Source organism: Musa acuminata, chromosome BXJ3-6, assembly GCF_036884655.1.
Source record: "Musa acuminata AAA Group cultivar baxijiao chromosome BXJ3-6, Cavendish_Baxijiao_AAA, whole genome shotgun sequence".
Classification (NCBI taxonomy): domain Eukaryota; kingdom Viridiplantae; phylum Streptophyta; class Magnoliopsida; order Zingiberales; family Musaceae; genus Musa; species Musa acuminata.
In genome coordinates, this window is record NC_088354.1 from 1,178,147 (window position 1) to 1,205,494 (window position 27,348).

Sequence of the window (27,348 nt, forward strand, 5' to 3'; positions counted from 1 at the left end):
ACATATTCCTAATTTTTTTTATACTCTTATAATTCTTAGAAAATTAAATGTCATTTGTAATTTTAATTAATAGCATCCCATAAAAATTATCATCAATGGCGTATAAGAGGGAACTACAAAAATAATTCGTTTTGAGGGAATATAATAATCATAAGTGAGATAATTTTAGAGGGATAGTGCACAAAAATGGTTAATTTGAAGGGATATATTTATAATGAAAAACTACAAAGAGAATAAGGATTTCAACCCTCGGCACGTGAACAAAGAATCTAAAAGCAAGACATTACGATGATAATAACAAAGATCGTACAACAAAAGCTTAAGAAGAAAGTAACAAGCAAGAAGGGCAATAATAACAAAACCAACAATGACGACGAAGTATAAGAAGGATAGAGGACAATCTTGTGGGAAGCTAAAACTCTGTTGCTTAATCCTAATTATAAATGGGAAGATTCACCCTTCTTTTGATTACATCTTGTAGCATCACTTGGCATCATTAGACTCCACTTGGGGGAGATAACTGTCACAGAGGTGAAATGGCTTCAGAAGCAGTAGCACGAATGGCACTAATAGAGAGAGAGAGAGAGAGAAAGAGAGAACAATCAAGTCCAAAGACATAACTCTATGCTTAACACTGGTTATAAATGGAGATATCCTTCCTTCCTTCTGTTTTCATTGCTCCTCTTGGCAACATTAAACCCTGCATGGAAGATGCAATTGTCATATAGGAGGAAAAGGTATCAGGTGTATGAAACATCACAACACATGGTGAGGATTTAAACCCTACTTGGCTACAAAACAAAGAAATACCTAAATGAACATGACTCAATAGGACCAGACATGATGGCACTACTAATTCCTTGCTTCTATCTGTATTTGAACAAAAAGCAAGATGCACCAATTTTTTGAAGAAAAAATGGCTTATATAGCACATTGCATATTAATCTTCGAAAAGATCTATGTATTACCAACTTTGATGATTTGGATTGTCCTTCGAGATAATAAATCAGTAATGTAATGCATGTTTCAGTCTCTGTCTGGACTAAGATTACGATGCATCGGATTCATTGGCACAAAGTCATACTTCTTGATTCTTGTATCATTTGCATGATCAAGAACAAAGCCTCTTCTTCAGAAATTGCCATTTGTGCAAGTGCACTGACATTTCTCAATCCACTAATATATTTTATTTTTTGTTCTTCTCCATCACTGAAGAGATGAAAAATCGAAGAATACATGAAGCAATCAAGGACATGATAGTTCCATTTCAGTGCTTTTTACTGGCAAGGCTTCTTAGAAGAACTGACAGTGAGACTATGCGAGTAAAATAACAGCATAGGAAAAGGTATAGTAGCATTACACATACAAATGTTACGGAACTATTTGTTCTTTTTCCTTGATGATCTAATTAGAATTTTGAATCTTCAAATAGCAGATATCATGACATAAACTAAATTATACTAGACTATAACTATGTCCAACCAGAAATGGGACACACTTGAAACTTATTGCAAGTCAGTCATCTAGATCATGACACAAGAATTAGCTACATCGATAAGATTCTCAACAATCTTAACAGATATATATATATATACACACACACACACACACTCAATTAGCATCACTATGGATTACACTGGAGAAAAACACTTACAGTACTTCCTCATGTTTGATGCTTAGAAGGCGAGAAAATGTTGAGCTGTCAAAAAGGTTACCCTCTAGCAAAAATATCAATCTTCAGATAGACGTCTACATGGCAACTGAAGTCCATGGTGCAACATTCCATACTCCATGAGACACAATTCTTGATTTGCCCCATCCCACTTAGATCGTCTGATATAAATTTTGATAGCTAGGCAAAATAAACAGAAGAGGTAGTGTTAGAAACTCCAATGCTAGACTTATTTAGACAAGGTACAGTTTTACAATGTGTCCAAGCATGGAGTTGTACCATTCAATGAAGAAATAAATTGTTGTTTCAGCTGCATTTTGAGATGAACACTAATATAAGACCAATTTCCACATATGCATGGAAGCTAGCTTGTCGGATCGAGCTCAAGAAGATTCACAATCTAGAAATACACTCATTTCATTCTTTTATAAATGAAGAAGACAAGTTCAGAATCACATTCCAAGACACAGTTTCAGTTCCACACAGTCTGTCACTTCGCATGGAATCATGGCCCATTCTTATAAGCTCTACAACTTTAGGACGATTCTTATAAACCCCTTGAATTTTTCATGATATCATTGATTTCCCAGATGAACAAAAAGATTTTCTTTGATACCAAAAGAAAGACTTTGAATGACAAACTGATGCAACCATTTTAGTGTGACTATTCCATAATCTTAGTTTCATTTTGCCACATATAAAATATGGACTGACCGGTTACAATTGTGTATCATAAATGGTTTCTCACCTGGATAGCCACCCAGCTGGTTGATGCTTGTTGCATTAAAAAAAAGCACAATCAAAGTACTCAAACACCAAGGTATGCCCTGGCAGCTCAAATCATCAATGCTCTTTGCCTTAACCAACCAATCATCTCGTTGTAAGACTAACCAGAAAAGAAGGCAACAAATTAATCAGTCCTGCATTTGATGCATGTCAACACCTTATTCTGAAATCTACAGCAGCTCCGCTAAATGTCAATCCAACTCAAGCCTGGAAGTTCGTTGAAATTTCTCTCTTATCATCGCTCTAATTCTTGCAATGTTATCATTGTAAGAAGCATACAGTTTCCCTAGTTCTTGGTTCCACCTTCAACAGTTCTCTGCAATCTCAGTATTGGCACAAGTCCTCCAAGCTGCAAGCAATGCCCACTAGCGCTCCTGGATGAGGCCACACTAGAATACTCTGAACCATCTTATGTGCTTCTCTATGCCTCCCAGCACATCCATGCAGAAAAGGAATCACAGAATTCCAACCCTTTGTGTGACAAGCTTTGAATGGCTTCAGGCACTCTGCGTGCTGACAAACATGATACAGACTGGCTTGATCACCTCCCAGTGCATTGTGTCAAATATGTGGAGCTCTGAATTATCTTATGTGCTTCCTTAAGCCACCTTGCCCATCCAAGCATGTCCGTGATGCAAGAAATGCGGTCGGCTCTCTGCTCCATGCCATAGCTGCAAACAATGCTTTCCCAGAACTCCTGACAAATGTGATACAATCTGGCATCATCATCTCCCTTCGCAGTATGTCAAAGATGTCGAGCGCCATCATTTTGAGTCCACGGGATGTTATCCCGTCTATGAGCTCGGCGATTGAGTGTGCATCCAGGGAAGGAATCTCTTCGAATGTGCACAAAGCTTTCTCGATGTTGCCTCACTTGGCATCCATGTCCACAAGTGCATCGTGCTCGTTCCTCTCGTTCTTCTTGCTATTGACATACGATCCAACTCAGATCAGCAGCTCCACAATTCGCAGCTGAACCGAGGCGGAGATGATGCAGACCACAGTGGCTACGTCTGGCTCTATCTTCTGCCATTTCAACTCGCGCAAGCGCCTCTTTAGTCATCCCTCGTTAACTTTAGTAGTCAACAAAACCAAGTTCTTCTCAGGCAGTCTGTCGAACAGTTACCTAGCAGAAACGACGGCACCGGCCTTGCAGTACACGACTACCATATGCGTCCACGAAACGGCATTCTGGTCGACGACGGCCCTGGCGAAGGAAAGGCTACCGGCAGGGCATAGCGTCGAAGAGCTGGTGGGTGACCGCTAGGCGCCGAGGAGAGCATAGAAGAAGACGAGGTCCTTCAAGAGGGTACCAAATGCCAATGAAGTTGGCGCGCGAGAGGGGGAAACTATAGTCCTCGCCGAACACGTCGACGACGGGAAGGACGGCAAGGCGGCCGGAGCGGAGGGCGGGCGCGGGTAAAGCGGGAGAAAGCAAGGGTGGCCAGTGCGTAGAGGGTGGCCGATGCGTAATTTCCTCGAACCGATAAGAACGAGGTAGGATGTTCCTGCAGCTTATGATAAGAAAAACAAAAGTAAAATCAAATCTGTTAGATAAAACAATTTATGAATCTAGAAACACTAAAGGTCCACCGACAACACGCTGTTAGGGTCGCACTCGAGCTCAATGTACCCTTCACGATAACATGTGGCTTATTCCCCTCTTTATATATGCCTAACGAGGACCCATTCGGTGCTCGAATAGTTCTGCCATCATTCCTTTTCGAGCCGTAGCGGAAGAAAAGGGCGTCACTGCTTTCCTCGTCTCCTCCCTCCTCCCTTCGATTGATCTCGAGCCTTCTCGGTCTTGGTTTATGAGGCAATCTTCTCGATCCAGGCTTTATTTTCTTTTACCCTTATGTATTTTTTTGATGCTTAGGGTTTGCTTCTGATTCTCGAACCTATTTGGGGATTTCTGATGGAAATCCGAATTCTTGATGATGATGTGGTAGATCGCCTGTTTTGGTTCTTGATTCGTTAGATCTGCCATGGTTTGGCCGGAGATCTGACTTTTGGGGCTTGTTCTGTCGGTGAATGATCCGATCTTGATCTTGCAGTCCATATATTGAATCCAAGATGTTTTCTCTTAGAGGTGGCCTTATCGTTTTCTCTCATCTTGGTTGTTTTACAAGCGTCAGATGTAGAACACTTTCCGTTTCTCCTTTTTCATTGTTGTCTTTTGCTAATGCATCTGATCGGATTCTTGCTATTGAATTAGCATTTTTTGTGGGAGATCTATGGTAAAAAAGAGTTATTTTTGTTTTAAACCGAGATCAGTTAATCTTTTGTTCTTGATAACGTTTTATATGCAAGGTCTAATTTGTCTCTTTTTGGATTATTACGCAGCTCGAAGGAGAAACCCACTCTAGGGTACGTTGATCTGCTTCCTTTCGTTTGATACATTTTATTTCGTTTTTCTAGGGCATGTTGCATGGATTAATTATACAGAATGGAAGTATGGTTTTATTTTGTTGTATTTCGATTATAAAAAATTTTGATGTCTGAATAATTATGGGTGTGCTGCTCTTGGGAATGATTAGCTGCAGCACTAGGCCCTAAAGGCTTGATCTGGGAAAATTCAGATAGGTAGAAATTGAATATATGTATTTTTTGGAAGGCTTGTTATGAAGGGGGTTAGAAGGTATGTTCTTTGCAAGAAATAAATTGTATCCAAAATTCAATCCAATATTTATAAATTTACTATGATACCCCTAGTTACAGATTGGTAAACTTTCTAATTAAATTTGTGCTATTTGTTACGTGAAAGGTCTTGCTTCTTGTTGTTAACCAATTTGGTCGTTTGTTTGACACTTCGTGCTTATGAAGCTGAGCCGTGACTTGGTGTGATACTCCTGAGTGTTTCTTAACTGTCTTCTAAGTGACTTCCCTGTCAATATCAAGTTAGGTCAACATAGTTAGATGATAATACAGCAACAGAAATTTGTATGGTCCCATAAGTTGGAGAAAAGTGCTACAGTCCAACGCACATCAAGCTGCTATGCACTTAAAAAAATTCATTGTACTATCTTCATTGACCATTGGTACTTTTAATATATAGGATAAATTGGATTGTTTGCAATTCCTTTTGATGTGTGTGGCTCTGAATTTGAATGGTTATTATTTTACTTCATTCTTATAATGGTTATCAGACATTGTAAAAGTTTTTGTGTCTATGATGATGTTTTTATTGAGGAATGCTGAGGTACATTAATGATAATATTTCCAATGCAGTGGCACGCGGATAAAGACCCGCAAACGGAATATAACTGCTCCTTTGGACCCTGCAGCTTTTGCAGATGCAGTGGTCCAGATATATCTGGAGAATGCTGGTGATTTGGTATGTTTATCATGAAAATTTAGGTGCAGATAGCAAGTTAACTTTTTTTTTTTCAAGTTATGCTATGAGAACTTCAAATTGTTCATGGTATGATGACTAAGGGCATGCATGTTAGACAAAGTACTTGATCACATACAGAGTGATATATGTGATCAAAATGAAATCAGTTGCCAGATGACTACTGTGTTGAGACTCTTCTGCCTTTGCCTTTGACTTTGCTTCCCTTCTAATTTTCTTAGGAAAATTCATTTAGTCATAAATGATGGCTTTAGGAAATTCTATATTATAGCAGGTCTAATAGATGTGTTTGTTCCTGCGTTTATTAAACGTTGGTAAAAGGCTAGGGAAAATCCCTTTAATCTGTTGGCAAATAATTTGATTGCTTTAGGAAATTCTATATTAAGCCATCCTCTAATTAATTAAGAATTTGAATGCTTTAGGAAATTCTATATTATAGCAGGCCTAATAGATGTGTTTGTTCCTGCATTTATTGAACATTGGTAAAAGGTTAGGGAAAATACCTTTAATCTGTTGGCAAAGAATTTGATTGCTTTAGGAAATTCTATATTTAGGAAATCCTCTAATTAACAATTTAGAGGATTAAGTTATAAATGATGGCTTTAGGATATTCTATATATAGCAGGCCTAATAGATGTGTTTGTTCCTGCATTTATTGAGCTGTTGGTAAAAGATTAGGGAAAATCCCTTTAATCTGTTGGCAAAGAATTTGATTGTTTATAGCTCATGCTCTTAATATTTTTGTTTTGGGTGGATTTTGTGTGTTCGAGTGGTAGATTTTCTTAGCAAGGAACTCCTTTTCGCCAGACCAATACATACCTATCAGCATTGGTCCGGCCATGAATCGGCATGTGGATCTGACCCGAACCCCCATTTTAGGCACTCCGGTTTGTATGATACAAAAAACTATAACTCTAATAATGAGTTGTGAGTCCTTGATTCCGACTGTCTATCACACTTAGCACTCCACCAGCGTCGGAACGGAGTGCTACACCCTACCTATTTGCTGCCCACTGTGTGCCATTGATCGGGTATGCTCCACTCCTCTTCTTCCTCTCTTTCTCTTCCTTCTACATCGCCTCTTCTTGCTTTTTCCTCCGTTCTTCCTTCTCTTCCTCCACCTGTACATTTTTGTGTATCATGTGGACACCAGTACCAGTCAGTACATACTGGACTAACCAGGAACCAGTATAGTACCATGGTATGAGATTGAAATCCTTTCTTCTTTGTTATTCATTTAGGTTGTATACTCAGGAATTGAGAATTTCCTTGCACTACTAATGCTAATGAACATTGCCAGTCAACTTAGATAAATAATTTTTAATCTGAAATTTCTCTTATACTTTTCTTGCAAGAACTTGATTTCTGTTTGTACATTTTTCATCTGATAGGAACTTGTTGCAAAGAACGTCGAGTCTTCGGATCTTAACTTCTCAAGATACGGTGACACCTTCTTTGAGGTACATGATAATTTCCTTGTGATTTTGAACAATCAATGTGTTCTGTGTTCTATGCTGATATTTTGTTTTTCTTTATTCCTGGTTCTGTTCTCCCGGTGTTTTATATGTATATGGATTATGGATTATCTCTGAATATTTTTTTCTGGAGATCCTTTATACATCATTGATGTCTCTGGGAGCACCAAATACCATTTATTTTGGTTTGGTTGTTTCCTATCAAGAACATGTTTCAGTTTGGTTTTTTTTCTATCATTTTTTGTACCTATTAAATACTACATTATTCTGGAGGAGTTGGTAAATTTTCTTGGAAGTTAGAACTTGACTGTTGGTATCGTGATTCTTTACTTTTCGTTTGAGATTGCTTGGTAATCAAAATAATCTACTAAGAAGTTTAGCATTGAATCAATAATAATAACTCTAGTTATTTACTTTGGTTATTTTCAGATGTGGAATTTTTTTGCTTTATGTTTAAACATTAAGAGAGTGCAATCGGTGCCAGAGATTTATAATTTATCCATCTGTAATACAACCACATCAAGTGAATTTTGATTCTTTTCTTTCCTCTTTTTTCAATTGGTTTCTGAAAATATGAAGGTGACAAACAAAGTAACAATTTGGTTAAAAAATTGCATCTAACATTTGATCCAAGACTGATCTTGGTCTGGATACAGTGAAGTTTGATCCGAGTCCTTTTCTTTGTAACAAAGCTAGAATCTTATGAGGCTATTTCTCTATCCTGTTCGACTAGAATTGGATGAATGATGCTTCGCAACTTTGGGTTCCTTAGTTCTTTCCATTCAACTCTTTGAACTTACATGTTTGCAATGTTAATTACCACAGTCTTGTGAAAAAAATGACTGTTTATTTCTACCTATAACTGCAATAGGTGTATGGAAATTTACCTGAGTTGCTGATTACTATTGCTGTATCGGATATTGTTTGATCCAATTATAATTGCCATAATGTGGCATAGCATAAGGATATCAGTTATTTTCTTATCGACAAGATCATAAACTTGTAAGTTGATGCCATTTTGCCAAGTATATAACACTGTTTTTAAAGATAATATAGAGTTATACTTTTGCTTGGTTGAATAACCATACTTAGTTGTTCTCATATGGCAGGATGTTAGATTGCTTTCAAGTAGTTATTAGTATTATTGTGTTTTTTTACTATTTTTTACAAGTTCTCACATATTTTTTGAATGCTTATGAATATTTACATGTGTTGTTGAGTTCATAACAAATCCATGCACACTTGATACCATCTGTTGTCGATTGTAGGTTGTCTTCACTGGTGGGCGTACACAACCTGGTACAATAAAACCCGATGAAGGAGAGAGGCATCCTTATTCAGTTCTAGATTGCCAGCCTATACGTGAATCTATCTTACCTTCTGTACTCTACATACAGAAGATCTTGCGGCGTAAACCCTTTTTGATTAAGAACCTTGAAAATGTTATGCGAAAGTTCCTTCAGTCCTTGGAGCTCTTTGAGGAGAATGAAAGAAAGAAGCTTGCTATATTCACAGCCCTTACATTCTCTCAGAAACTATCAGGGCTTCCGCCTGAGACCGTCTTTCAGTCATTACTTAAGGACAATCTTGTGGCTAAGGGGATAGTTCTTCCATTTATTACTGAGTTCTTCAAGGAATACTTGGTCGATAACAGTTTAGATGATCTTATATCACTTCTGAAGAGAGGTAAAATGGAGGACAATCTCCTTGATTTTTTCCCTTCGGCAAGACGCTCTGCTGAATGTTTCTCTGAGCATTTCAAGTGAGTACATCTTCTGAATTATTATGAAGTTTATTATACCCCTAGTCCATCTGCAAACTAATCGCTTACCCATTTCTTCATTTGGTGATTTTCCAGCAAAGAAGGATTGGTAGCTCTTGTCGAGTACCATGAAAAGAAAATATTTGAGGTGAAGCTGAAGGTAATGAAATCAGCTCTGACGACTCAGATTGCAGAAGAAACTGATGTATCTGAAGTTATAGAGACTGCAAAGCAACGAGTGAAAGATGCTAACTTGCCTGATGTTGAAGTTGTGCGCATTCTCTGGGATGTGCTAATGGATGCTGTTCAGTGGTCTGGTAAAAACCAGCAGCAGAATGCAAATTCTGCACTTCGCCAGGTAAGTAATTCTTTTTAATTTAGTTCTATGTTTAGATAGAAGATCTTTGACATCTATATTGATTAGTGACATTTATATGTTCTCTTACAATAATTTCAGATTCTTCTGTTATTTCAGTTTCTTTTTTACTTTACTTTTCAAGAGAAACATGAGTCATAGTTGTAAACTTCACTAGATCCCTTTTCATGTATGTGCGACTCCTGTCTACCACAAATTTACAAGCTGCTCTATTTTAGTTAGTAGATACATCAGGGTTAGCATTTTGTGAATTAAAGTTCATGGGACGTGATAGGCAGAGCAACTTGTCTTGAAAAGAAGTGAGCATGAAAACTGATCACCTTTGGAACTTGTAAAGTCATTTTATCTAAGATTAGTAATATGATTATCAATTTAGGTGCAACTGATTACACAAAACTGAGGTGTGATTGTGCAAACATGCATTCTGATTTGATGTAACACGGCTTTGGTCTCAACTTTAGTCTAAGACAACATACTAATGTGAAAAATAACTTGATCAATATGATGAGAATGAAAGGGCAAGAAGGAGAGAGGGATAGAATTATACTAGAACCTAGAGGAAACACTTGTTACAAAGAGATAAGACAACAAGACCAAAAAGCCTCTTGACAGAAAATTTCATGAGATCATTTTTATTGTCATTCTCATTTCACTGCATACTTGTTTTATTTATTAAACAAAGGATAAGATGAGAATTCTATATTATCATCTAAAACTACTTACTAATCTAGATTATCTTGAAGATAAGATCTTGTTCATTTTAACGTTGTTTCCAAGAGAACAAACAAATTATAAATCCTAAGATGATGATATGATAAGACATTCTAACTAATTCAATATCTAACTAATACAAAAAAGAAAACTTGAAAGTCTAACCAAACTAAATTGAGTTAAAAGCATGAATCCTTTATAGGATGCATTTATTTGCTTTCTGCTGTATAGAGCTCATCCTCAAAATCCATGGTGGAGTTGCACTAGATTTGATATTAAAATTTCATTGGAATTCCTAATCAGGATGAGTCTGGTTTTGAATTTCTCCCGCTGTTGCAATCACTTGAATCATAGAATTTCTGTCGTCTGAGTGAAGATTATAAGAATAAGGCTATAAGCTGGATGAAAATTTGAAGTGACTTTCAAAATTGAAATATTCTTCAATATTTTCTTTCCAAAGGTTTTTCATAAGTGCTGTCTAAATGATAAGACATCCTTTCCAAACCCAATATCTGATCAGTTCAAAAAAATCTTGAAATCAAATCTGGTCTATTTTTTGGGAATGTGTTAGATATCCGAGAATGTCAATGGTTATCGGAAGAATAGGGAAAACAGAATGATTTTCTTTGAACATACAAAAGGAATGGCACTCTTCCATTGACTAGATGATGTGGTATTTATGTAGTGTTATTCTGTGCTTCAGATAACTGTCACCCATTGCATCCAAGTATGGACTGGCAACTATTGCATATTTTCCTTCTATATGGTGTTTACATTAGATGGAAGGATGTGCTATTTCTATGTTTCCGTAGCTGAAATGCTCTGGTATCACAGTACATTGTGTCTAGACTCCAAGTGCTTTAATTTGGACATGTATGTGCTTAATATTGCAAAGATACGAAGTTCAACCATATCAATTGTTCAGTAATATGTCTGTTCGCTTTGGCAATTTTAATGATGCTATGCCATCAAAGTAGCAAAAAACATCCTGATTTTTGGAACCAAGATGTGTCTCATGTACAGAGGTTCAATTTCTCTAAAGATTAAATAATTGATGCATGAGGAGTTTAACTTGTGTTGGGAATTTTTTGAAAAAAGTGTTCTAGGCAGCAGAACTAGGATGCAGAGGTTAACTTTGAAAAATGGATTTTCTAGTTCAATCTTGATTGGCTGTTCCTTTTAAGTTGACTTCTAAGCGCATGCTTATTATTTCATCCATGTGCCCCTAATCTCAGTTCTATTCAATTTAGGTTGCCAGAATTACCTAATTATGAGGATCTTTTAGCCATAGGGGACTGAATATCAATGTTTCTTGCAGATACATTTTGAGCAACTGTTGTTTGTTGCTTATATGGGGTGCCTGTCTTTTGTCTTGATGCTTCAACTATTTGGTAAAAATGTGCATGTTTTCTCTTTTGTTCTTCTAGTTAAGCATCCTTAGCCATCGTCTTGCACATCATATAAGTGTAGAATATTTGGTTCTATCAATGCTGTACTTGGAAGTTGGCTTCCTGTGCATTTGCTTTCATGAGTTTCATAGTATAGATTTCAGTGTATTTTTTTTCATGTATTCTGTACAGCATGTTAATTGATTATTTTTTATGTATGTTATGCAAGTGTACACGTAGGGTATGAAATCCCTTGATAATGACATTCTTTGTGGAGGTGACTTCACCTTTTCCTGTTAAAAAATAAATTGAGTATAAAAGGAATGGAGAAAATACTCTTTATTTTTCATGCTATTTTTTTTTATTTATTTGGATCAAGGACTTTGCTATGTCTGCAGGTGAAAGCTTGGGCAGGGCTTCTGAATGCTTTTTGTACTAGTGGGAAACTGGAACTAGAACTGATTTACAAAGTCCAGATCCAGTGCTATGAGGATGCCAAACTTATGAAATTGTTTCCAGAAATTATAAGGTCTCTTTATGAGCAAGATGTTCTTGCTGAGGATACAATTCTTCTTTGGTTCCGCAAAGGTGCAAACCCAAAGGGCAGGTGCGTAAGCCTCCTTTTTCCCTCTTATCTATTTGGATGGAATGATGCTTTCTAAAGTTCGTAGGATGTAGACAGTTATTGATGCCAGTATCCAGATGTAATGGATACCGATGCTTGTTAGGTACTTGGTGTCAAAAATTTAGGGAATACTTCTCAAGTAATTTATGGGTGGCTTTTTTATTGACTAGATCTATTAGCACGGAATGGGGTGATTGATTCTAGAATTATTAATTTAATGTTGTCGTTATGGAGCATGTGACTACTGTCACAAGATCATCAACAGTATTGTTGGGTACTAGACCTTTGATGGCGGTTTATTTTGACCTTTGATCTTTTGGGTACTAGAACCGTGTCGGTCTCCAAAACACTGATTTGTCAGTACATTGACATGTGCCACAGATTTCTTTTCTTTTCTTGAGATTCAAGTATACGCGAGGCATATGCTGCTGCCCATTCTGCTGACTTGAAAAGCCATTGATCTTTATGCATCAGTCTGGACTGCACTCAGAACCATGATTTTGGCATGTTATATGCACTAATTCATGAGTAGTACACTAGAATTCTCATCTTTTAACTGTGTTTACTTCAATTTCTGATTCTGTTCTCAAGATCATTCTGTAAGCATCTGATGTTTGCAGGCAAACTTTTGTGAAAGCCCTGGAGCCATTTGTGAACTGGCTCGAGGAAGCCGAAGAGGAAGACTGAGGGAGCTGAAGCTGCATCGAGTGTGTTGTTTGAAATGAACTAGTAGTATAGTATGGCAATACAGTCTAATGATGATCTATATCTCCATGTTATAAATAAAACCTGAACTACCGCATGGAGTCATCGATGTCGAAGTCTACAAAAACCCAGACTTTTGGTAATTGTGTCTGATGCTTTTCCTGGTGAGATGTGCAAACACAACCTGTTTCTTGGTATCTGGCTAATGATCAGCTGAAGCTATTTCCAGATGAATGTGGATTATGCGGAACAAAATGTGGTCTTTACAGATCATAATTGAGGTGTGGGTGTGCAAACAGCTGGTGAGATGCTTGTTCTATATATCATATCGAGTGGCTTGCTTTAGCTAAAAAAACCTGCATGGATGCCTATTTTTTTACTTTAGCTAATTTTTTTAAAGATTTGTTCTGATGGTAATTATATTAATTTGAATTAACTAGTAGTAGTAAACCATGATTAGAAGTGAGTGAGTTATGTTAGGGCGAATGTTCTATATAGTGTCGCTATGACATGCCGAAACTAAGATTTAGAATGGATGGTAGATAATTTTTTTGTATATATTTCAAGTCCACGAAGAAAATTTTTATTTAATGTTTAAGAAACATCTGTCCTTTAAAATATTTGTTTGGATATTTAAAGCGGCTAATGGTGTCCTTAATCTTTTATGAAGGCAGGTCATGTCTCACTCTTGCTGTCATCATTTTCTAGTTGCTTGATAGCGAATTCAGGTGATATATTTAAAGAAGTGTTAGGAAGAGGTTTTGAATTTTAAATATTTTTTTGTAATTTTAATACTCTTAGAAGTAGATTAGATGTATCTTTAGATCAATGTCTAAATTGATAACTATCTTGTGTCTCTGGGTATTGACTTATGGTAGTGGATGTTCTTAATTTGCTGGGTAAGAAAATTATGTTATATCACATAGGATGAACTTTTGAAGGGTGAGCGGATTCATAGTTATATATAAACAAATGATATTAAAGCAATCATTTTGTTGCCCATTGATATTAATATTTGAGATTTGAGGAGATACAGATCACGTGAGATGAGTAAAACTAATGCTGCACGAAAAGACAAGAGGATACTATGAATTAAGATTTAAAAACTCTTAAATAAAGATATCGCTCTTTAGATATCTCAATAACGCGGTAAATATCCATTGATCAAGCCAAAATAATTGGAGCTTTTAGGTTTCGATGTTATATATCAAAATTTGATGATGATGATGATGAACAATTCTTGGTCGATGAGAATGAATAGTAATACATGAATCGCCATTATTTATTTTTTAGTGATAATGACGACTTAAATATGGGATGTTGAGGATTTCAATATCTTTATTGATGATTGATGATGATATTCACATTTCATTATCTTTGTTGATGATGATGATGATGATGTGGCATAAATGGCATCACGAAATCATTATATTTTACTATCTTTATTGATGATAATGATGATGTCTCAGAATTGTTGATCGGAGGAGTAATTATTAGATATTAAGTTATAAAAATTATTACATAAAATTATCATGTACTCGAAGAAACAATAGAAGAATTTTGAGTTATTCTGTAATAAATGGTAATGGAATCATATGGATGCATTCGCACATCATGTTGATTAACATTGTTCGATCGATCGACCTTCGAGGTGTGTTATTGAACTTTGAAGCGATTAAGGGTGTCACCATTGACTAACAACCAAGTGGGAGATGCGACTCTAACAAAAACTAGATTTTTTAGTGCCAAATTAATATGGTGAAATTTTAATTTTTTTTTTTATTGAGACATCAATGTTAGTTGATGTATTATTGCATAAATGATTCATGTGAGTATTATGTCTATCATTTGATGATATAATTTTTTTAATTTAAAAAAATTAAATCCTCAATTTAGTTTGGCTACATCAAAATAACTCTACAATTCTATTATTTTTTTGGCTACATTTACTTGTGTGGATTTCGATCAATTCAAAATAATTGAAGACCAACTCTTCTAATTCCTGGCTTTCTTAGAATTTATATATATATAGGTATAGGTCCGAGATCTATCAAAGGAATCAATGGAGCAAGACAAAAAGAGTATGGGCATATTCTACTATAAATTAAATAAAAAAAAGATAAAAGAAAACGAAACCAAAGAAAAGAATCTTTTTCTTTTTTTAGATTTCTCATCTCAAGAAGTCATTGCTTGATCTATTAACAGGTCTCATAATCGCTCATATGGGACACTAAAGGTATAGTGCAAGTGTTTGTTGGAGAATGAGTTCACTGATTGATCCGCTTATGAAATGTTAGATGGTCAATGATACTTGACGTCAGACAACGATTTCGTAGTCTAAGGTGTGTCTAGCTTTTAGACTTGAAACACTAAGGACGCCTTATATGAGTAAATGTTTGACTTACATGTTTAGAAATTCTAGATCTAATATAACTGGTTATCGGGAATGTCAGCAACCATACAAAGATAATTGAGTGTCAAAGAGGATCATCCACTAATATCACGAGAGGAATATCCCGTATATATTTGTTCAAACAAAATCCTCAGACATGATCATTCGGATTGAAAGATGAGTTCTATGGAAGAATCCGACCAAAGCGATACTCCGGATATGATTCTGTATGAGCCTAATATTATAATATCCATTATATAATCTATCGAATATAAGATAAGATAGAATATAAGATACATAGTAATTAAGAATGTAAGATCCCTGTATCGTATATGGATTATGGCAACATTGACCTTCTCAGAAGCATCATTCATCTTTCTTTTCTTTTCTTTTCTCTTTTTTTCGTCGGACTAAACTCTCTCATATTTTTCATGAAGGGAATGGATGTGTTAAGTGGCTTACAAATCACACCAGTAAACAAGCTGTAGTCGTTTCTTAAAATAATGAATTAATTTTTTCCCTTTTCAAAAAGAAAACCAAGAAAATTTTGTTTCGGGCAATATGGTGAACTCTTCTTCTTTCCTGTATCTTTGTAGAGATTATGCGAGTTTCAGGTTGCCAGATTCAATCATGGTTGAGTTTGAGAGAAATCTGCTAAGCTCATAAGGATTTATTTAAAAGGAGGAGAAATATTTTTTATTTATTGGTAGGAAATTTGTCTTTTGAAAGGTGCAGTTGTAATCTTGGTTGGCTATAAATGCAAACTCAGGCATAAGTTTCTCTTTTCTTTTCTATTTTGGTTGGGTGAGGCATCAGTTATTTGAAGTTGAGCTACCTCATATGGATGAACATAACTTTTGGGCAAATTTATCCTTCCCTGAGGATTGGAACATAATTTCTGATCAGGTTAGTTCAAGGGGCATTAAAATCTAGCGATGGTATCTTATAAAAGATAAGAAAAGCAAAGCGACCGGATAAGTTGTGAAAGGCAATTAATTAATTACTGCTAGTTTACAGTTTTGATACACCATAATATGGCACTAAACTGTACAGGAAATTTGATGCTGGTACTTTAGACGACTGGCTTTATAGGACACTCGGTTCATTGTAGTCCTTTTTTAACAGAAGCAAAATACTTACCATCCAAACCCTCCCTCCACTAACATGTAAGTTTTAAGAAAACCCTCCAGTAACATGGGAGGTTTTTAAGAGATGATCAACAGCTTTGGAAGTCTGAAGCAGAAGCCTGCTGCTTTGTTCTCATATTTGACAACTTTGATTCCATGACAGTGTGTTGTGTATGATGCTGAAACCAAGTTTCCCCAATAACCTGAATTAACCATTACCAAGCAATCTACCTGAGATAATGTCACAAGGCACCAACAACATTGGCACTCAACACATGATGAGTCACAAGGCAACTTAATTTTCTTAAGACTGGAAATTCAAGCGATTCATCAAGATCAGCCAAAATTAGGTCTAATTAAAAGTCTGATTGGTGCAAAGAAACTAAGCTTTCCAGCTTCACACTCAGCCGAGTATTTAACATCTCAATCGAAATGTGGGCATCAACCGCCAGTGGCCAGGACAACTAAGAAAGTGGATATGACATCCAACACGTTTATTCATGGTTAGAAGGGGAAGCGACGACCCCCCTACAACCACTTCAACCAACACGACCTCAGAGAAGCATCCGAACTACTGATTCTTATGAATGTGGCGGATGAGGTCAACAACTCGAGAGCTGCAACCAAGAAGACCAAATTTCAAATATATAATAAACATGACTGCGAGTCATTGTGTGGGCGGGCGGAGTGAGATTTTAGTTACCTGTAGCCCCACTCGTTATCGTACCACGACACGAGCTTGACAAACTTCTTGTTCAAAGCAATTCCAGCCTTGGCATCAAAAATGCTTGACCTGTAATGACCGATCAAAGAATTAGACAATTAAAATATCATCATAAAGGGATCAGCTTCGACAAGATTACCAAATCATGCAATGAATAACTTTTCAGCTTTGTCACCAAAGTAGTTTCTTTGACATTATTAAATATTTGAGCACCTGTTATCACCCACAAAGTCGGTGGACACCAAATCCTCTTCCACATATCCGAGGATGCCCTTGAGCTTTCCTTCAGATTCCTCCCTGAGATATAAAAAAAAAAAAAAATCAAATGGATGTGAATGCCAAACATTAAAAAATAGAAAAGATGATTCCCAACACATCTCCATGGGTTACAAAGCATAATACGATATACTTGTTTATTAAGTCAGTAATTGAAAATATTATGTTCTATGACTTTCCAGCTAACCTATGTCCCGCACCCAGATGAGTAATATCTACAACACAGATGTGTGGATTTAATCATTGCCATTATAAGAAGAATCATGTGCGTCAACTTTGGCTACTTACTTAATGGCAGCCTTAATCTCATCATAGGTAGCTTCTTTCTCAAGTCTGACAGTGAGATCCACCACGGACACATCAACAGTTGGAACACGGAATGCCATACCAGTCAACTTTCCATTCAAAGCAGGGAGAACTTTTCCAACAGCCTGCATGATTAGCAGCAGATACAAGGTTTCGGTTCAGACGTGTAATTGGATGTCAGACTAGAAACAAGCAATTATCTCAATGGTCAAATAAGCAAGGTAATAGAAGAAACAAATTTAACACGAAATAAAGTATAACTCTGTAAGTTGTAACTCTTTCAAATGGCCACTTGCAATGAAATGAACAAGTACACTTTAAAATGCATCCGCACAAGCACACTCTACACTCACTTAGAATAATTTTAATGCAGAAAATCCATAGAAACACAAACAGATGTCTCTCAAATCATCAGTAACCACCAACATACATAAAAAGCAGATATGCTCTCTCAAATCATTGAAATGTGTGTATTCTTGAGCATACAAGCATAAATGTTATGAATATCTACATAATATGTTCAAATGAGCACCTATAAGTTTATGTATATAACAATATAAATCATATTATGGAAATACCTTGGCAGCACCAGTGCTGCTAGGAATGATGTTAAAGCTTGCTGCACGTCCACCTCTCCAGTCCTTGCTTGATGGCCCATCGACAGTCTTTTGAGTGGCTGATAAACAAAAGCAAAGATCGTATCAACTTTGAAATGCTCCGTAGGATCATACAACTCGAATAAGAATCACCGGTGATGGCATGAACTGTGGTCATCAAACCCTCGACTATTCCAAATCTATCATGGATGACCTGCCATTAGAGATATTTAAACAAAATATTAATTAATATTAAGTACAAGATCAAAAATGAAGAACTAGGCCATCTTGAAAGTAATTTACCTTAGCTAGAGGAGCAAGACAGTTGGTGGTGCAGCTCGCATTCGAGACAATGTTAATGTCAGGCTTGTACTCGTTTTCATTGACACCTACAACAAACATTGGAGCATCCTTGCTGGGAGCAGAAATAATGACCTTCTTGGCACCACCCTGAAGTTAAATGAGAATAGCCCAACAGGAAAGTTCAGCTTGCTAATTTTAGGAAAACGACAAATCCTTGCATTCCACAAAGAAACACAAGAACTACAGAAACTCTGACTGCCTAGGAAAATGAAAATCCACAAACATATAATTGGGTTTGCTTCTAACAACATGCAGATCTTGTATTTCATGTTAGCCACAAGAGGATCAAATAGAATAACTGACTGTCACTGTCAGATACTTTGGAGAAGCTAGACTAACTTGTAGATGTATCCACAGGAAATATTTGATTTCCACATGGACACATAGAAACTTGACCGACTTCCATTGCTTTGTTTATATAACACATATATTCAACTTGAAGATTTCAATAATTCTTCTGTTGTGGCAATTAATTCCAAGATATCACCCTTAACATGAAACAATGTTGGAGCACACTTAAAAACAACCCTTCATGATAATTAAAACAACTTGATATTATGCATATACGCAGCAGTTTCACTCACCTTATATATTCAATTTAGAAAGTCATTTACACTAATGCAAATTCACATTCATGAACATCAATGACTCGTTGTTATACACATGGACAGCTCCCAACATGCAACTAATGCAAATTCACATTCATGAACATCACATCTACATAACGTTATCCAAATGAGAGAAGAAAATTTTACATGCAAAATAACAAGCCATAATGTCCCAGCTATCTGGGGTTAACTACATGGATCATTCCCACCACTAAGTTCCATGTAACTAAGAGAAGTCCAGTCTCACTTCAGTAATTGTAATAAATTGTTTTTATTTCCCTGTAAGTGACCGTCTCATGCCACACTACTATCTCAAAGCAATCATGGTTTCCTATGAACACGGTAAAAATTAGAAAAATTGAGTTTAGATAGTATATATCATACTCCACAAATGTATTAGCTGTGGGTTCTGCTAGTTTTCACAAACAACTTATCTTTATTGTGTCATAGTCCACTGCCCTTGTTTGACTAAAATATATTACCAAATGGCAACTTCTGAATGATTCCCTGACATGGCCTACATAATTTTCACGTTAAAAGAAGAAAAAAATCGTTTTAAGTGAAAGTCAATTATTGGATTTGAAGTAACATCTGTGTGCTAAGCTCAACCTCGAGTAGGAGTCGGCCTATAGCCTGTGTCACCCAGGCTATTTGACATTGACGAAGAAGATTGATGTATAATATTAGAGACATGGTTACATATACCATTACCTTAAGGTGAGCAGCAGCCTTGTCCTTGTCGGTAAAAACACCAGTGGATTCCACGATGTACTCAGCACCAGCCTCACCCCATGGAATCTCCTCAGGGTTCCTAAAGACCAGAACAGCTTTATTACACAAACAAGGGCAGTATCTCAAACATAACGATTACTAACATCTATATCAGAAAGGATAAGAAGAAGACTACCTAATTCCAAAGACAGTGACTTGTTTCTCGCCAAACAGAAGAGTTTTGGAGTCCTTCACCTTGATATCGTGATGCTTCCATGACCCATGCACAGTATCATACTTAAACATGTATGTCTGCGGTGCAATATCAAATCGTAAAAGTCAGATTCGACAATCAAACGGAGCAAATGCACAGGTTTCACAATAAACGAACAGAATAATAACCAAAACACACGTCGACATGAAAGACGATAACTAGGACAGTTAAATCCCACGGATCTGTCGAATTCGCCGTCAAAACCATGGATCGGTATCATCCTACTAATGATCCACACAAGAAAATACACAAAGGAGCTGTAATGTCATCAATCCACACATAAAAATCATTAGATCTGTACATACAGCAAACGAGATTAGTGAAATGACATAGTACCATGTAGTCAGTGGTGATGAAGGGATCATTCACGGCGACGAGCTCCACATCGTCGCTCTGGAGCGCGACTCTGGCGACCAACCTCCCGATCCTTCCAAATCCTATCAACAACCACAAGATCGAGTCATCGAACGCCCACAGATCGATCATACATCCCACCTAGTCCCAACCCCAACCACAAACACAACAAATCGAAGTGGGCGGAGAAACCAACCGTTGATGCCGATCTTGATCTTTCCGGCTACAACAACAAGAGAAAACCCAACATGAGATGGATATAGAGGAAAATTATAATATCAGGACGCGAGAGAAGGATTCGAAGTCTCACCCATGGCGATATAAGATGAGATACTAGAAGAGAGGAAAAGCGACGAAAGAGAGAAATGAGACGGAGAGAGAGGAGTTAAGCTACGGAGAATTATATAGGCGAAGTGGCATGCGAAGCCATTTAGTGTGGTGCAGGGTTTCTGGAACTTTCTTTTCTATAAAATATATGAAACCTGCTGCCGTCCCAAGCGGTTTTGTTCCATCTGAACGATCTTCACCATCGGATGGACATTTATTTGCTTTACGATTCGCGCACAATCACAGTGCGTTCCGCTGCCTCTTGGGACTGCTATGATTAAACGACATCGTGGAGGGAGTAACGGAGTCGGGAGATATTTGTTCTGGGACCAACGAATCAGAGGAAGGAGCGGGTTCGGCTTAGGGAGTTCCGGCGACGCGGAGGAACAGGGGATGCGGTGGTTCGCTCGTGGGCGGTCACGTGCGAGGGTGGCAGGGACCCGGAAAGAGCACTCTAGGCGACCAAAATGGCCCCGGGATTTGGGGGTAATTTACGGAGGATGCCACAGGGCCGGTCTCGGGGTTTGTGTGCCGTCCAATACCAGCTGCTATCCGGTGGGCTCACTGACACCTGCCAAACTTAGACCGGCGCCCAATGGTTTTATGCTCCCCTCGTTTTGAAGTTATTTATTATTATTATTATTATATATATATAAAGAAAAATTGATAAAAATAGGATTTATTATATTATATACTATAATATAATAAGTGAAAGTGATGACTGTCACTTATTTGACGTGCTCTTCAAAATTATATTTAAATGAGTTTATATATAAATTATTTAAATGACTATATAATTTTTCAAAAGTAATTATACTTGAATTAAAATACATCTCAAACTATATACTATAATATAATTTTTTGTTGGACTTCAGCTAAGTTATGAACATTGATTTTGAAATGCGTTGATCTTGCTTCTTTTAAGTAAATGCACAAATTTGCCTCAAGGAATCCTATGCATGGAAAAGGCAAAAGATATGACAGTTACTGAGAATGAACACTTCAAATGTAAGTATCTCTAGGCATCTAAAATCTTTGAGAACTTCAAGATAACACTTTTATAGAGAAGGTAATCATGTTACCAACTGGCTGACTAATTATGTCAGACTCTAAATTCTAATAGGATACAAAGTGGATAATGTAGCATTGAATTGGTGTCAAATTTTCAAGCTTATTATATTTATGTCAAACATCAAGAACACCTCTAAACATAGAGTGCACAAAAAAAAAAAAAAAACAGGGGTAAAAGAAACCGATATCGCTAAATAAAACAATGGAGCTCCTCATGGTAGAATGATGTATCATTCTTACCAGTTCCTGTTGATATTTTTGAACAGATTATGGAGAATATCAACAGTCCTAGCAGTTATTTCCACTGTTCTTTGACTAGTAAAGCTTATTTGGATTCTCTCGGCTGCAAATAAGAGGGACTCCATCTTCTCTCCAAACAATTCTATCCTCACATAAAGCTGAAACTACTTCCACATAGAGTTGATGCTCCTGGAATGGAAGATTTTAACAATAATTAGGAATCTGCAAGTTTCGAGATGGGCAAGCATTTATTTTTGCAATGAAACCAAAGAGCAGCTCCTCAAGTTGAATTAGCTAGAAGAAAAGATAATTAAAGTCTCATTCCATTATAAGTATAATCTACTTGCTGACCTGATGAAGGACTCTCGCTGCCAGCTGCTCGGCAGTGTCATCTGCTAGCACAGGGACTACTCTCTGAGCCACGATACGACCGGTATCATACCGTTCATCCACAAAGTGAACTGTGGGGCCAGAGTACCTGAAGGTCGAAGAATAGTCACCACATGGAGCCAGGTACATAGAGGGGAGGGTTTGTAAAAGTCTCATCTATTTGTGATCATTGGAGAACAGGAAGCGTTTCCATACCTTGCCCCAGATCCTATGACAGCTTTGTGCACCTTTAAACCATAAAAACCTTTACCACCAAAAGCAGGAAGAAGAGATGGATGAATGTTCAATATGGATCTTGGAAATGCCTGAACTAACTCGATTGGTATAAGCTTCAAGAAGCCAGCAAGCAGAAGAAAGTCGACCTCAAAATTCCTGCAAACATTAAGGAAATGCATGAAAAAAGGCAAAAACATTCCAAAACTAATCAAAATACCAAGTATATAATATAATATTGCATGTGAACCTAAGAACAAAATAGGAAGAATGCTGCCTTTCCAGGTAAGGCATGACTTTGAACAAAGATGGCCTAGGTTAGGAACACAATAGTTTTACTTTATGCTAGTACCTCCAAATTTGACCACTATAATCACAAGCAGCATAGAACAGCTTGACTATAGAACCACAAACACCAACCGTTCCTTTCAATAAGTGTTCCTACATCCTACGGTTCATACATTCTGCGGTTAGATTTCAAAGGTTACATACTTGAGACCTGGAAAATGATAGACAATATTTTTAAGTTCCTATGTACAAAAAGAACAAAACTTCATCTTACAGTGTCCCTGCCATTTTGCTTTTTGTAGAAAACATGAGAGATAAAATATGGAAATGACAATTACAATACCTTAAAAGAGATGCAAATGTACATGTATCACAAGAACATTCACCTTAAAGTTGCTACAAGTTCAGCTGCTGATACAGCATCAGGCGAGGACATGGACCTGGGAAATACAATAACTGGAATTTGATTATCTCTTGCATATTCAGCACCACCACAACCTGTCAGCACGAGTAACAGACTTCTCTCATAATGATTACTCTGGTGTTAAACTTCTGATAATAGATTACATTCCATATTCTTCTTTCCATTTTGTTGCTATGCTGAATTAGCAATCTTACCAAATACATATTATTATGACCATCGCAACTTTGTTATGAATTTATTACTGAGCAGTCAATGATGTTTATGGTAAGGTAGTTTGGTTGCAGTTTAGTTTAGAAGCCATCAATAGTAAGTGAAAAAAGCTATCCCACTTGGTTGCAACAACCTAAGTAAGCAATTCCAATAAATTAGGAATCCCAGTCTCTATGACAAAACACAGGTTGTCAATCTAATAAGTAATAACTATAGTTCAAGGTTATATGAGGTTGGATGGCAAAACAAACTCCATTCTACATTTAGGACACTACTACTCGGAGAGTTTCCGTGAGCTGATGTGTGAATTAAAAGTAGAATGGAAGAAGCTCAAAGATACAAAATAATACAAATAAAGCTTCAGTTCTAACAATTGGAGATTAAAACAGAAAAATCTGATTTGGATGTGATAAGACAAGAGCAAACCCAAAATACTTGTTAGTTTTAACTAAGAGAAAAAAATAAGCTTAACACAGAGCAATACAGTCTTGGATGAACTGGGTTACTGTGGACACAATTTCCGGAATAGAGAACTATACTCCCACAAAAAGCTGATGAGCTTGACAGGGATTGCTTTTATTAATGTATTCATATTGTGTATGTCAAAAAAATCTTAAGTTAAATGCTAACATTACAGGATCACTGAAGGCAAAATTGACTGAAAAACTCGATAATATTTGCAAAATTACTCCGAACATTAAATGTGCAATGTTTTTCATGTCAACAAGCATCCAGAGTATATTAGAGAACTATGCAATATACAAACATTTTCCTTTTTCGAAGAAAAAATAAGACTGTCATTTATAGGTATCCAATATTCTCTTTTAGTATTCAGTATAGGTAAGAGAACTGCAGGCATTCTACAGGCATTAAGTTAAAAAAACAAAGTACACGCAGGTCATCCAAATGACTAGGGCATGCCGTAGATGATTGGAGAAATGCCAAAAAGGAGAAAAAGATAAACAAAATCATGAGGGAAGAACAATAGAAGTGAAAAAGCTGCAGAAATATTTTATCAGCAACAGTGACCAGCAATTTCTTTGTGCAAGTACCTCAAACATCCAAATATGAAACATACCGGGCTTATCCGTGACCAAAACCATAATATCTCCATGAACCAATCCTTCCTTGGCTGCTTCATGAATAGCTTTAAAATTTGATCCTCCACCAGAGACAAAAACTGCTAGTCTTTTCCTTTGTGTCAAGCTTCGTGAAGTGTTGTCAGTTGCCACATAGCTCTCCATCTTTTGAGCACTGCATCTACACTCGAAGCCCCAAGTTTTACTTCTTGCCTTCTGCAGAACTACTTCTGAACCACTAAATGTTTTTGTTAGAACTTGTCTCCTATATGGGACTTTACAATGAGAGAGAACATCTCGGGATGCCAATCTAATGGTCAGACAATTTGGTGACATAGAGATAAATTTTGTGTGGGAAGGAAGACTAATCCCAATCATTGATCCCAAAGCTTCCATTGATTCAAAGAAGCAAATGAAACCCACAAAGAAGCTCCTCCCAAGAATTGTTGTATTCTTCAATTTATTCAGTAAAAGAAAAAAGTCCTGCACGTTAAAACCAAAATCAATTATAAGGTCTAAACCAAGAAAAAATTGCTGACACATAAAATATAAAATCATATAGATATTCAATCTGGAAATAGTCTTCTCTCTCCTCCCAAAGGAACCATCTAGCTAGATGTATTATCATTAGAGATGGGATACAACTATGACCAAGGACCAAATGCAGGTTTATCCAAGAAGTCATAATACTGTAGACAACATTAGGAACAAATTAAGCTACTTTTTTTTATAATATTGACTAATCTTCAATATAACTCTTGGTGAAGACGTGCTATCATCACCTTTTGCAACATCATCATCACTACTTGACCTGATAACATGTCAGAATGATCACAGTCGACTCAGGAATAGCAGCGTTTTGAAATCCAATTCATAAAGCATTGATCATTATGAGTCTGTACAATCCATATAATTGAGTTGAAAATCTCATTGCATATGAAACTCTCAAATTCTCAAATCTTTATAAATGTTACTCCATCTAAAAGCTTAAGCCTTTAGCCAAGACATGCTCAATGATTTTATATTTTTAACACTTCCTCTCACGTGCATATGACAGATTAACTCAAACCCAAGCCATGAACTTTCAAATTGATAAGGAATATAATTTTTTTTATTTAATACGTAACATGGATAAGTTTTGAATACAGAACCTTTCGTTTGGATACCATCTTAAATTTTTATCACTGTCTTTCATCTCAAAACTTAAGCTTCTAGATGAGACACCATCTAATTTATATTCTTAACACTCCCCTCATGTGTAGGTGGCTTCCAAACCCAATAATTATTTTTCATGCGATTTGAACAGAGGTTATCTCGCTCTAAAACCATCATAATTTTTTTTATCACTGTTGTTCCATCTAAAATCTTGTGCCACTAGATAAGACATGATCTATAGTTTGTACAATTCTTAATAGAAACTAATATACACAGTAGTAGCATAGCAAAAGTTGACAGGAAAAGGAAGCACTCGTTATCAAAGCAAGAACCCATACAAAGTCGTGGTTTTTATTGAGTAGTAGGAGGAACTGAGGAAGGTACTCGTACCGATTTCTTGAACTTTGATGTCTGGGAAGATCGACTTGTGTCCCACCTTTGCCACAGCGATTTGCTGAAGCGTCAAAAGAATCGTAGTGATCTCGGTACTCCTTTCGGGAGGACGGAGGCGAGGGATGGATAAAGAGGTGGCGTCGAGAGATGGAGGGAGGACGGCGGCGACAGCGGGCGATGAAGAGGGAGAGAGGGAGGGGGCGGGATCGGATTCATCTTTACCTCCCCTATCGAACTTTTCAAAAGACCGAAATGCCCTTAAAAATCAACATAATAACAACTTTTTTTTATTTGTTCTTTTAATTTTGGAAACAACATTTTTTCCTTCCAAAACTATATATATATATATATATATATATATATATATATATATATAACACATAGAAATCCCTCTAAATATTTGGATCTCGTATAAATAACTTCAATTATTTCAATCTTTCATCCAATAAACTCGACTTAACTATTACTAATCACAATTTATGAATAAATTTTATACTATATACTCCATTAAGTAAATATCAAAATTATTCGTATATCTACATTGATGTTATCCATTTAGTTATTTTAATTTTTAACATTTAATACTATATGAAATTTTATCTTAATATTCTGCTATGACAATGAGTTATATTATTTTTCAAATTTCGATACAAAATATTTATTATTATGAATTTTTATATAATATATATTTTTGAATATTAAGATTCTCAAAAAATACATATCAATTACTACTATTTATGATTAGTTATTTTAAAATAAAAAACACATATAATATATTATATGGTTGGATAATGTTACATTTACACCTATGAATAAAATAAATTTTTTTAATATATGATATCAATTACAAGGTACTTGAGTTATCCTCCTTGAAACACAATTTCGCTTGTATATCCTCTCACATGAGCTTTAAAAAAATCTTCTCTCAATCATCTCTAAAACCACTAGATATAAACTCTCATCAGCACTCAA

The 27,348-nt window shown here is 36.3% G+C and overlaps 3 protein-coding genes and 1 long non-coding RNA gene across 5 annotated transcripts; 1 reads left to right on the forward strand and 3 right to left on the reverse strand.

Moving 5' to 3' along the window:
• Positions 1-289: 289 nt before the first annotated feature.
• LOC135639699 (uncharacterized) lies at positions 290-4,262 on the reverse strand. The gene is made up of 3 exons (XR_010497011.1): positions 2,421-4,262; positions 1,655-1,852; positions 290-700 (listed from the first exon to the last, which is right to left on the reverse strand). It is a non-coding gene; the product is annotated as an uncharacterized LOC135639699 (long non-coding RNA).
• Positions 4,151-13,085, forward strand: LOC135639698 (uncharacterized). The gene is made up of 8 exons (XM_065153566.1): positions 4,151-4,277; positions 4,805-4,828; positions 5,690-5,795; positions 7,205-7,273; positions 8,557-9,050; positions 9,147-9,408; positions 11,924-12,132; positions 12,771-13,085. The coding sequence occupies exons 1-8, from the start codon at positions 4,273-4,275 to the stop codon at positions 12,835-12,837; spliced, it is 1,236 nt and encodes a 411-aa protein (XP_065009638.1). The 5' UTR covers positions 4,151-4,272; the 3' UTR covers positions 12,838-13,085.
• Positions 13,086-16,653: 3,568 nt separating this feature from the next.
• Positions 16,654-21,026, reverse strand: LOC135640553 (glyceraldehyde-3-phosphate dehydrogenase 2, cytosolic-like). The gene is made up of 12 exons (XM_065155089.1): positions 20,897-21,026; positions 20,783-20,809; positions 20,569-20,669; positions 20,155-20,270; positions 19,959-20,058; positions 18,580-18,726; positions 18,430-18,490; positions 18,259-18,356; positions 17,663-17,805; positions 17,312-17,395; positions 17,078-17,167; positions 16,654-16,991 (listed from the first exon to the last, which is right to left on the reverse strand). The coding sequence occupies exons 1-12, from the start codon at positions 20,898-20,900 to the stop codon at positions 16,946-16,948; spliced, it is 1,017 nt and encodes a 338-aa protein (XP_065011161.1). The 5' UTR covers positions 20,901-21,026; the 3' UTR covers positions 16,654-16,945.
• Positions 21,027-22,054: 1,028 nt separating this feature from the next.
• Positions 22,055-26,582, reverse strand: LOC135582942 (phosphoribosylglycinamide formyltransferase, chloroplastic-like). 2 transcript variants are annotated; one of them, XM_065155091.1, is made up of 6 exons: positions 26,374-26,582; positions 24,828-25,311; positions 23,502-23,613; positions 22,810-22,986; positions 22,576-22,702; positions 22,055-22,413 (listed from the first exon to the last, which is right to left on the reverse strand). In XM_065155091.1, the coding sequence occupies exons 2-6, from the start codon at positions 25,222-25,224 to the stop codon at positions 22,300-22,302; spliced, it is 927 nt and encodes a 308-aa protein (XP_065011163.1). In that variant the 5' UTR covers positions 25,225-25,311; positions 26,374-26,582; the 3' UTR covers positions 22,055-22,299. The 2 variants fall into 2 exon arrangements, with proteins under 2 accessions (XP_065011163.1, XP_065011162.1); XM_065155090.1 differs by having other exon boundaries at positions 22,355-22,446; positions 26,374-26,511.
• Positions 26,583-27,348: the final 766 nt, after the last annotated feature.

What these genes read in the sequence shown, in the direction of transcription:
- LOC135639698 (XM_065153566.1), top strand. An exon ending in ACGGTGACACCTTCTTTGAG is followed by an intron (nt 7,274 to 8,556) that starts GTACATGATAAT and finishes TGTCGATTGTAG; the next exon opens with GTTGTCTTCACTGGTGGGCG. An exon ending in GGTGCAAACCCAAAGGGCAG is followed by an intron (nt 12,133 to 12,770) that starts GTGCGTAAGCCT and finishes TGATGTTTGCAG; the next exon opens with GCAAACTTTTGTGAAAGCCC.
- LOC135640553 (XM_065155089.1), bottom strand. An exon ending in AGGCTGCTGCTCACCTTAAG is followed by an intron (nt 18,727 to 19,958) that starts GTAATGGTATAT and finishes ATTTAACTTCAG; the next exon opens with GGTGGTGCCAAGAAGGTCAT. An exon ending in GCAGCACTGGTGCTGCCAAG is followed by an intron (nt 17,806 to 18,258) that starts GTATTTCCATAA and finishes CTAATCATGCAG; the next exon opens with GCTGTTGGAAAAGTTCTCCC.
- LOC135582942 (XM_065155091.1), bottom strand. Translation starts at nt 25,224, where the DNA reads ATGGAAGCTTTGGGATCAATGATTGGGATTAGTCTTCCTTCCCACACA. An exon ending in GTCATAGGATCTGGGGCAAG is followed by an intron (nt 22,703 to 22,809) that starts GTATGGAAACGC and finishes TTCGACCTTCAG; the next exon opens with GTACTCTGGCCCCACAGTTC. An exon ending in CAGCGAGAGTCCTTCATCAG is followed by an intron (nt 22,414 to 22,575) that starts GTCAGCAAGTAG and finishes CTTCCATTCCAG; the next exon opens with GAGCATCAACTCTATGTGGA.